General features: G+C 37.0%; 1 protein-coding gene across 1 annotated transcript; it reads right to left on the bottom strand.

The window, feature by feature from the left end:
- Positions 1 to 11,042: 11,042 nt before the first annotated feature.
- Positions 11,043 to 11,801, bottom strand: LOC138892949 (uncharacterized). Its single transcript, XM_070176710.1, has one exon. It carries the CDS (start codon positions 11,799 to 11,801, stop codon positions 11,043 to 11,045), a length of 759 nt encoding a protein of 252 aa, XP_070032811.1.
- Between the last annotated feature and the right edge of the window lie 741 nt (positions 11,802 to 12,542).

Here is a 12,542-nt window from a genome sequence, read left to right as displayed (position 1 = left end):
ACCTCCAATTATTAGCTAATGAATCATACGACGAACCAAGAGAGGCTACTCAGACTTCACCCTTACACTTGGGACTTGCACCCCAAGCTGGCGGTGCAGGGATATCAGCAACTGGAGCAGAACTCATAGCCTGAATACCCCGTTGTGACACATATGTCTGGAGTCTGGGACAATCTCTCACCATGTGGCTGGTATCTCCACACTCAAAGTAACCTCTCCACAGGCGTGGCTGTGGAAGCTATCCGGCACGGGCACTCTGAGACCCATGGATATCTAAAGCACCGCGCGAAGCCTGAAGTTCAAACTGAATTGACTGGCCCACAAAACCTCTACCATGGTATACCTTGCCTCCAAAATAGGGACTAGTAGATCCTCCCGGTCTGTGAGGCCTCTTAGCCTCCCTGTCCCCTCTCTCCTGACCCCGCATGTCCTCTCCCTCCTAGTCCTGCATGCCCTCTAGTCGGCGAGCGATCTCTACCACTTGCTGAAAGGAAACATCCGACTCTAACTCCCGAGCCATGCTGAACCAGATATCATGAATAAGCCCTCAATAAACATGCGGACTGGCTCTCTAACTGTAGAAACCAAAGCAAGTGCATGTCTGGATAAATCACTGAATCTAACGGCATACTCTGACACTGACATAGTGCCCTGGCGCAACTATTCAAACTCCGCGCTCCAGGATCCCGAAGAGTCTGAGGAACATAATCCCTCAAGAAGAACTCTGAAAACCGATCATATGTGAGTGAAGCTTCCTTGGCCGGGCTACCCAACTCGTACGTTCGCCACCACTGATAGGCTGCTCCCTTAAGCTGGAACATAGTAAAAGCAACCCTACACGTCTCCACAATACCTATAGTGCGGAGAATACAGTGGCACTCCTCTAGGAAATCATATGCATCCTCTGAAGCCAAACCACTGAAGGTAGGTGGGTAATACTTCTTGATCCTCGCAAGTCTAAGCTGTTCTTCCTCAGATGGTCCTGACCTAATCATGGGTTGAACTGAAATAATTGGCTGTGCCGGCATCACACCCGGAACCTGACCAATATGAGTCCGCTGCTCTGAGGTGCGGGCGATGGGAGTCTGAGCTCCTCCCCCGGTCTGTGAAGTAGCTGGTGCAACTGGAATTAACCCCACCTGAGCTAATGTTCCAAACATGCTCAGGAACTATGCTAAGTTCTCATGAAGTCCGGGGACAACAACAGGCGCCTCCGGTGCTTGTCCCCCAATATGAGCTACTAGCGGCTCCTCAACTGCTACTCTGACAAGTGCTCTAGCTGTAGCTAGTGCTCCTCCTCGGCCCCAGCCTCTGCCCCGGCCTCTAGCAACACCGGATCTAGGGGCAACGACATCAGTAACTGCAGATCCTGTCATCACAATCTATGAGAGAATAGAATGATAAAGGCTCAAACTCCAAGGTCAATAAACTCGCACGATAGGAATGAAAGAAGTGAAACTGTCCTAATAGTTTTGTAGCCTCTCGAAGATAAGTAAAGACGTCTTCGTACCGATCTACAAGACTCTACTAAACTCGCTTATGACTCGTAACACCTATGAACCTAGAGCTCTGATACCAACTTGTCACGACCCCAATTTTCTTTCGTAGGATATCGTCACGACACCTTGTCTCTATGACTAGGTAAGCCTAACACTTACTGAATTAATAGCAAAATTTAACCAACAATTATGAATTTTGATATGGAAATTTCCATAAAAGCCAACAATCCCAAAAACGGTAGTACAAGTCATAAGCTCTACTGAGTTTGCTAGAAAAATCCCTAAATACAACTGTTTCGGAATAGAAATAAACAGTACAGGTACAATATCAGAATGTGACTCCAAGGCCTGCGAACGTGACGACAAGTTTACCTTGAGTCTCCACAGCAAAACCCGAACAACTAGTTATAGATCAACCAACTCCGAAATACCTAGATCTGCACAAAAATATGCAAAAAGCATAGCATGAGTATACCACAGCGGTACCCAGTAAGTATCAAGACTAGCCTCGGTGGAGTAGTGACGAGGGAAAGTCAAAACACCTACTGGACTAAATAACCTGAACAAGTACGAAGGTGAACTAACGGGGAAACAATGTTAATATAAAGCTAAGCATGGTAAGGAAGACAAAACAATACTCGCAATGAAACACTAGAAACAACAATTAGAAACAAGAAGCAAACATATAGTAATGTTGTAGAGTAAGTTGGACACAGTCTAAGTCCAATGAAACCAAATAAAGGAAAACAAGTAACAACTCAGCAAGAACAACTGCTTTTCCACCAGATCTATTTAGGAATTTCCACGAGGTACCAAACCTCATAATCACAAATCACGGGTCCCAATTCTTGAACCCTAATCATTTGGCCTCTTGTGCCCACATTACAAATTCATAATCGCACGGATAACTCACGTGCCAAGAGAGTGAAAATATCTAATATCCGCACAGACCACTCACGTGCCAACAATAACAATGACTCATGACTGCACGGACAACTCACGTGCCAACAGAATAACTCTCACACAGAAGGCAAGTACACGAGAGTACATGTAAATGATCAATAACATCAGGATTCATCTTCTTAACCGATATGGGTGATTTATTTATGTATATGCTTTTGTAAGTATTCTACCACAATTCAAGTCAACAAGTAAGAATAGAGACAATGAATGACACATAATAAACTATCACCACCACAAAATGTACACTATATAACTCACACAGGGTAGGCACACCGCTACACAAATAACAACAATAACAATACCCCCAGGCCATCACAAGTCATCACAAATCATTCCCCAACATAGCACACCTTGTCTCTCCACATGCACAATAATAAAGTAAATGCCCGCCTTATATCGCCGCACACTCATAATAATATTCCACCTTGTCTCGCCACATACACAAGCCCACATATATAGCCTGCCTTGTAATGCCGCATATGCAAATATCAATAGTAATAATAGCACAGATAACTCACGTGCGAACACCCCGACAATCCTCTTAACAATACCACGTGTGCCAAAATAAAACAACACAATAAAATGACTTTCACAACATGTACTCATATGCCACAACATTTCCTCAAACAGGTTCAATACCACAACCACAAATAGCCCCTGGCTCAACGATACTGGGTACAACAACAACAACAATAACAAAAACACGAGAACACCGGCAAGTAAATCAACTCAAGAACTTCAGAACACAAAAAAATGGAGGAACGAGCTCACAATGAAAGAGACAACAGAGAATAGTGGTTTCAACAAGAATAGCTCAATAAGGGGAGAGATAGCGTGCAACAATGATTTCCACATAAGTACAACTCGACGGTAAGAGGGATAGCATGAATCAATGATTCTAAATAAGGATAAGTCAACAATGAAAGGGATAACAAATCTTCAATTAAGGTTGAGTAATTACGGAAAAGATACTAATAAATTCAATTAAGGATAAGCAAATACGAAAAAGATAATAATGACTTCAATTAAGGATAAGCAATTATGGAAAGAATAATAATAACTTCAATTAAGGATAAGCAATTACAGAAAGGATAATAATAACTTTAATTAAGGATAATCAAATACGTAAAAGATAGCAAGGCAATAAAAGATGCAACATCTTCAATTAAGGCACATAAGCGTTTAATTGGCAACAAGGGTAAAACATGAATCAATTAATTCCAGATAAGACATGTAAGGGTAAATATAGTAAATAGGGGATTTAACATGCTAAAGCAACTTCACATCTAATGAACATAAGAACCTAAGATCCCCAAACGATCAAATTTCCACAAATAAGTCCGAGTACGTACTCGTCACCTCGCGTACACGGCCTTCACATGACACAATTAGTACAAATGACTCAAATCCTAAGGGGTAGTTTCCCCCACATAAAGTTAGGCAAGATACTTACCTTAAAGAAGCTAGACTGTTACTCTAAAATGACGTTCTCGAGTGAAAAACTCTCTAGACGGCTCAAATCTATCCAAAATAACTTCAAATCATAAATAAAACTCATAGAAAAGGATTTCGGATAATAAAGCTTCAATCTTTAAAAAAACTAAAAAGTCAAACCCTGGCCCGCAACTCGAAACCCAAAATAATTCATAAAATCCAAACACCCATTCAATTACGAGTCCAACCATACTAATTTCATCCAATTCCGACTTCGAATCGATGTTCAAATCCCAATTATTCTCTTTAGAAAAGTTTTTGATAAAAAGCCTCAATTCTCCAATCAAAATATGAATTAATTCAAAAATGAACTTTTGTAATCATATTAAAATACAAAAATTATATTTAGATACTGACCCCCAAGAAAAGACGAGAAGAACTCTACGAAAATCACCTCAATCAGAGCTCTAGAACTCAAGATATGCTCAAAATACTAAATAAACGAAGTCTGTTTTTTTAATACACAGGGAATTTCGCTTCTGCGCCCAAAACTCCGCACCTGCAGTCTATCATCTATAGTTTCCGCATTTGCAGACCATTTTTCGCAATTGCAGGGTAGCAGATGCGGACCCAACTTCGCATTTGCGAAGCACCAACACCAGCTCTCTTCTCTGACACTAAAATGAGCATAACTCCCTTATACGATGTCCAAATTTGACGATTCTTTTTGTTATAGCTCCATAATTACGATAAAGATATAATTATTCAATAAAAATAGAAATTGGAGCTCATTTTATTAATATGGTAATTTATGCTTGAAGAAACGACGTCGAAACATAAAAAACGAGCGCAACACAACCAAAACCTATCAGAAACTCACCCGAGCCCCTCAGGACCCCGTCCGAATATACCAATAAATCCCAAAACATAACGCGAACCTGATCAATACCTCAAATCATATCAAACAACATCAAAACTATGAATCGCACCTCAAATCGAACTTAATGAACTTATGAACTTTCAACTTCTACAACTCGGACCGAAACATATCAAATCAACTCGAAATGACGTCAAATTTTACATGTAAGTCTCAAATGAAATAAAAGAGCTAATCCAACTCTTGGAATCGCAATACGAGCCCCATATCAACAAAGTCAACTCCCGGTCAAACCTCTTAGCCTTCCAAAACTTTAACTTTCTAATTTTCGCCAAAATACTTCAAATTATCCTACGGCCACTCAAATATAAATCCGGACACACGCCTAAGTCCAAAATCACCATAAAAAGCTATTGGAATCATCAAAATACCATTTTGTAGTCGTCTATATAAAAGTCAAACTCCAGCCAACTCTTACCGTTTAAGCTTCTAAAATAAGAATCCTTCTTCCAAATTGATCCTGAATCATCCGAAATCTGAACTCGACCACACACACTAGTAATAATACATAATACGAAGCTGATTGAGATCTTAAGTTATCTAAAGGGACACTAATTTTCAAAACGACCGGTCGGATCATTACACTGAAGGTTGTGATGGCTGATGTCTCTATTGAAGCCTTGTTTTTTCCTGTGACACAACCATAGGTCTTATAGATGGTTCTATTTTGGGTTCTGTATGCTCTAAGGCAGGAAATGAACAGCTTAAAATCTCACTATAGACACTTGGTGTAGGCATGAAAATAAACTCTGGGCCTTGACTTGCTTGACTATATTTAGGTGCAATAAGGTAGATTTCTTCATGTGGATGTTGCCCCACTTTTTCATCTTCATCAAACAGTCTTTGCCTTTTCATTTGACTTTTCTCCTTATTGGGTGGATATTTAAAAAGTTAGAGAAGTTAGATAAATTCATTAGTGAGTGAATTAAATTACTAAATTAATTCTTACCTCGTCACATCCCCTAGCATTATGCTTTGTCTCTCCACAGTTGCTGCAAGTCATGACTCTTTCCTTCCTGGATACTTCCCACTCACCTTACCTCTTGATTGCTTCATCGTTTTGCCTTGTTCTCTTGATTTTAGGCCTCCCAACCAACTTGACTAACTCGGGTGGTTTCATTGCTTGAGCTTCTTTCACTTTCCAGAATTTTTCACCCCTGACTAGCTGCAGTTTGTGTTTATAAGTAATCATGTATGCTTCTTTGCTATACCACCAATTTATTTCCTTCAAAGGATCCATCTTCTTGTACTGAATGACTTTAATTACATGGGGACATGGAATTCCAGTGAGATCCCATCCCTTACATGTGCATCTCTTCATAGCCATATTGAAGTGTGCCTATCTCCCTCTTCTGTGACTTCATATCCAAATTCACCATTGGACTTCATTATATGAGCACCACTGTAACAACTTCTTGAACTCATCTGTTTTTTAGTTTTTATACCAGTTTGACTCAATATGTTTAACACAATACCTATGATTTGACTGTGGAAGCACATTATAGACTGCTTGAATCAATACCAACATAAAATAAAAGTAAATTAAAATGAGAATAATTAAAGGACACAAATAAGATAGACTTAACAGTAAGGTAATAAATAACTAGAATGGAAAGACTACCTTCTGCATGTCTGACATGAAGGTAATTTCTTCACCCTCTTTGAGATCCAATGACCTTTGAAGCAATTCCAAGAACCAAGTCCATGTTCTCTTAGTTTAATTATCTACAATTGCCCAAGCTAGAGGATAGGTTTAGTTATTACAGTCCAAACCAACAACAATTAACAATTGGCTTTTGGCTTTACCTTTAAGAAAGGTCCCATCCAAGCCAATGAAAGGTCTCAAACCTTCCTTAAAACTCATCTTAAGAGCATGGAAGCAAATATATATTCTCAAGAATCTTCTAATACCTTGAGCAAGTGCATCCTTTGACAAGTTAATGACAACATCACTCCCTGGATTACTGTCACTTAGTTCATTGGCATATGCCTCAATTTTATTATAGCCATATGTAAAACTACCTTCTAGTTTCTCTAAAATAAGTCTTCTAGCCCTCTTACACTTTCCAAAACTGACATTTGTATTAAACACAGTTTTGATATCTGCTCTCATCTCTTTAATCTTATACATAGGATTATCTTGTAGCTTTTCTTGAAGTAATGTGCAATTGTATGATAATCAACCCTACTATTATCAAATACTTCATCACAAGTATGCTCTGATCTTAATGTCTTTATCCTAACCTTCGGAAGGTTTCCACCCCCAGAAATGAGAACAACAAATGGGCAGCCAAGAACACATTTGTACATTAATCTTTCTTTATCACTTTTTTCTTGCTGTAAATTCTTTTTGTTTGCCAGGGCATAGAAGTTAATACATTTTCTAGCTTCAAGTATATCCTTGAAGCTCATACCCTTATACAACCTCAACCTCATTACAATCTGTACCAATTATAATTAGTGATGGGTGTGAATCACAATAATGGACAATATTAGGAACATTCAAAGATAAATCACATTCATCTACTGCATAGAAGTTAAGAAATTTAAATTCATCAGATATTAAACACTAGAAATTCTTTATCCCAGAATCATCCACTACCTCATAATAATTACCAGAAGGTTTATTTATAATTAATTGTTGAACATCTAAATAATTCAACTCCCTAGTGTACTCATTTACTAGATCAATAAAGGAAAGAAGGTCAGACTCATAACCTTTCAAAGAGTGAACAAGCTTCTTTGAATATAACACATAGTGTTTTCTGATCCAAACCCTACCATGATGGAACATTATGTCCACCATAGTTATCTTTAATATCCTGAAAAAGTAAAAAAATAAATTAGAATGAACAATAAAAAATAAAGGACATGGCAATGAAACTGACAATAAAACAATTCAGATAGGCAACAAAATTACTACTTTATATACTATTTTGAATAATCACCTAATAAAATGGTTCACAATGTTATTCATAGAGATATCATAAAGAAATGCACTTGCTCGTTCTTTTCTATTCTTCCTTATAGTTATGAGGATGACTTTCAGTTTGTTCTTTTCAATTTGGATGTGTATGATTTCAGTTTTGGATTAACTCAAGTTTGTGGAAAGGGTTCTATGCATTATTTTAGCTTATTTGCTTCTTAAAAAAAGATTAAACTAAAAACTCTTCAAATGACTGTTAAAACAAAAAAGAAAATATTATCAAACAATAAATTAAAGGACCACAAGGAAAGACAAACATGGGGAACCAGAAATACAAAAAAATATGTAACAACAGGACCACATACAATAAGAAAGTGAAGTCCCACTAGCTTTAAAATATTCAGTTGGGCGGGGGGAGGGGGGGGGGGAGGGGCAACAACCATACACTGACAAAACAAATCCTTAAACCCCAAACTTAAGACCCCACAATCTCAGTTCTGCCACCAATTCTTTTATTAAACAAACAAAAACGCCAAAACCACATGAACCACAAGCTACACAAAAATCCAAAAACAAATCTCTCTCGGCAAAAACCATAATGGAAAAACCACCTAAACAATACATGAAAACAAATCCACTCATAAACAACACAGTCAGTGGTCAACTTTAAAGATTTGAACTCATACTCAAAACCAGGGGCGGATCCAGGATTTGGAGGTTCCGAGTGCTAAGCTAATCGATTTGATCAACTCGGGCGTCGGTTCAGGTTATTCATCTTTTTTATTTATATAGACAAACGATAAAATAAAAAAAGTATAATAACTATAACTAATTGACGCAACCATAAAAGTTCCAATAATAATATTAATATTATAAACGGAGAAGGGTCAGATATATCCCTCTACTATCAAATATTATTTAAAATTGCCTTCCGTTATGCTAATCGATCAAAATTATCCCTACCGTCTTACTATTGAACATAATTACCCCTCATTTGACGGAAGGGACATGTGGTAGCCTTCTAAGTATTTTTGATACCCAACCCGTTATCCATATTGAATACCCAATATCCATAACCCTAAACCCGACCTATCCTAAGACTTATTTCATCTCCTTCACAAGAAAAGCTCCTTCCTCGAAAATATGGAGGTGTTCAAAAATGATGGTCCTTAAATTTAACACTAAATTCTTCCAACGAGCAACAGTTAATCTCTTTGATTTAAGCACATATAACACCATGATTCAATTCTCAAGAAAACAATGTTTAAAGGAATTTCAATATAGAGACAATTCAAGTTCAAAGAACTCCAAATTTGCAGTGATATTTGCAACCTCAATTCTTAACAACAAACATTATAAATTAGAATTAGATTAATGCTCATCTGCCAATAGCAAAGTACTATCAAATCCTTCAATTTTATTTTTCATTCATAGAAGCACTAACAAGATTTTTTACGCTTAGTTGCTTGAATTTTTCGCTCGGAAAGTGAAGATTTTTTTTTTAAACCTCAAATATGATTCACCAAGGAACCCCACTGCTCTTTTACTTGCAAACCTTCTTTAATCAAGCTAAAAATCAGAGGTTAATCTAAGATTTTAGCTCAACAAAATAGACCTAGATAATTACTTCAATAGAATAATTCTAACACTTCAACAATTTTGGTTCCAACTTGGATAACTTAAAAACCCAGCAGTTGGAGTTCGATTATTTTTACCCAGTTCTTTAAATCAGTTGCTAGCAAAATTCTGAATCAAGAGCAGCTCAAAACAATCAAACCAATTTTTGGATTTTCAGGCCTCCAACAACACAAAATTTCCTTTTCGAAATTTCTTTTTTTTTTTTTGGTATGATTTTTGGTCTGGAAATCAAAGAAATAAACAAGAAATTGTTAGAACAATTTCTTAGTCTACACTCTGAAACAAAAAAGATTCAATTTGTAAGAAATTTGGAAGTATGGAGGAAGGCCCAAGGGAATAAACTAAGAGAAAGGGACTAGGATTTAGTTGATTAAGTCTTGGGATGGGTCAAGTATAGGGTTATGGATATAGGGTATCCAGTATGGGCAATTGGTTGGGTATTAAAAATGCTTAGAAGGCCCCCAGGTGTCCCTTCCGTCAAATGAGGGGCAAATATGTTTAATAGTAAGACGGTAGGGGCAATTTTGATCGATTAGTATAACGGAGGACAACTTTAAACAATATTTGATAGTAGAGGGATATATCTAACCCTTTTCTGTATTATAAATATACATCATATATTTATAATTGTCCTCGATGGGTTTTCAGATTTTGAAAATGATCCATAATGACATCATTACTTACATTTGTGAATATATCACGCTCTATGTAACAAACTAAACAATCATTTAAATATTGGCCACCCATGCTATTCTGTTCTTCATTCTTTATCTGCTTCATAGATGAGAATGCTCTCTCCACAGTTGCGGTAGCAACGGATAAAATCAGAGTCAACTTCACAAGTAAATAAACATACGAATAAGTTTCCACAAGATTTGCCTCAACCAATATTTTTGCAAAATCACTAATTCCTTGTAAGTTGGAGAACTTGGGATTACCAGCTCGCATATGAACTATAAAAGTATCAAGTTGATAACTCAAGTCTCAAATCTGTACCTCATCAAACTCATTTGGGTAACATTTTGCTAAAGTCATTATTCTACCTTTATCAAAATTAGCAAAAGAATTGGCTGAATTCAAGCTAGCCATCCCGAGAAGCAAATCGCTACTCACTACATCAAAACGATCATTAAACTCTTGAAGTTGCGCATCAATTACAACATAAAACATATCAAACGCAAGTAGTGTGAATAACAAACACCGGAAGACTTGCGCTTCGACTTTTCAGGAAAATAAGAGTCATCCATCTTGGGAATCAAAATGTCATGCATAACACAAAATGAGAAAACATCATCTAGTAAAGATTCTCATCCACTTTCTCTCATTTCTTGCAATCTTTTCTTTGTGATGTTAAGAAACTACACGGCATTAACAATATCTTGATCCCTCTTTTGTATGATCTTGTTCAACTCATTTGACATTGCCAAAACTTTCAACATCAAGTGAAGCATAAAAATAAATTTGAATGTTGTTATTTCACTCAAAAGATATGTTGCTTGATTTCTCTCATTTGAGGTAGAACTTTCATATTTAATCACTTTAAGCACACGAACAATAGATGAAAAAATAACAATAAAGTTATCTAATATTTTGAAATATGATCCTCAATGAGTGTCACCTGGTCTTTGAAGTCTGCGTTCTTGATTTAGTCCTCGCCCAGTATGAACTTCACCGGACTCAAGTAATTGCTCCAACTTTTCAGCTTGAAGATGTCGAAGCAAATCTCCGCGCTTAAAAGATCCTCCAATGACATTAACGCGTTAGTGAGATGACAAAAGAAGTCTTCAACATCCAAATGCTTTTTAGCATTAGCTACAAATGTTAATTGCAATTGATGCGCAAAGCAATGAATGTAATATGCCGATGAACTATCTTTTATAATCAAAGTCTTGAGACCACTTATCTCCCCCCTCATGTTACTAGCTCCATCATCACCTTGTCCACGTATTTGTGATGGACTTAGTGAGTGCTCTGAAAGCAAAGAGTAGATTGCTTCCTTCAATGAGCATGCCGATGTATCACTAACATGGACAAGACCAATAAATCGCTCTACCACTTCACCATTCTTATCAACATAACGCAAAACAAGAGCTATTTGTTCTTTGTGTGAGATATCTTTGGACTCATCAACTAATATACCAAAGTAATCTCCATTCAAGTCTCCAATTATAGCCTTTATTGTTTCTTTGGCACAAACATTGATCATATGGCAAGTCAAAGTATCATTTTGTGGAGCATTTTCTAATATGACTTTTCCCACATCCAGATGCTTGTCTCCATGCCATCGTAAGAATCCTAGAAAGAGGCCTTTATTAGTTGAAGTTTCACTTTCATCATGACCCCTAAAAGGCAATCCATACAATAATAGAAGTCTTGCCACATCAATTGATGCTTCTAAACACATCCGATACTCACTTTTCAACTTATCGGAGTGCTTATCAAAAAACAACTTAAATTGATTAATGATTATTTGATAAGTCTAGCATTTTCTTGAAACATTTATCATGGACACTTTTAACATCACCAACATGTAAACAAAATCTTTCAAGACCCTTATTCCATGCCCTAAAACTATTCTCAGCATAAAATTCGCCCGCACTTCCATGAATAAATTCATTTTTGAACAAATAACAACATAAGCAATATGCCGCATCTTTCTTCACACTATACTCCAACCATTTAGAAAATTGGCCCTTGAACCAACTTGGAACAAATTGACACATTCTTCCTCTTATTTGAGTTTTGGAAAATTGATGCTTGAAAGGTTGGCAAGGACCTTGTTGAATGTAATGTTTCCTTACTTCATCTCGTATTCGAAGGTGATAGTCCACGATAGGTATTCTTTCTCCTGGATCGCCTTTAAGTGACCCCAAATCGAGTTCATTTATAAGATGGAAAACATTGGCATTCACTTGGCTCAAGGATTGACAACTAGGACTTGGTTGAGAATGGTCCAACCTCGTGATAAATTTATCCATCTGAATTCAATTCCTATAAAATAAAACCTCATTCTAGTGAGAAAGCTTTCTATGTAGCTCACTATAGAATATAGAATAATTTCTACTACTTCATACCATCAATAAGCTTAGCCAATACAAATTATTCAACTATCCCTAATACCTTTTATTGTTAAAATGAAGTTAAT

Source organism: Nicotiana tomentosiformis, chromosome 5, assembly GCF_000390325.3.
Source record: "Nicotiana tomentosiformis chromosome 5, ASM39032v3, whole genome shotgun sequence".
NCBI classification, from domain to species: Eukaryota; Viridiplantae; Streptophyta; class Magnoliopsida; order Solanales; family Solanaceae; genus Nicotiana; species Nicotiana tomentosiformis.
This window is presented reverse-complemented; position numbering and strand designations above follow the sequence as displayed.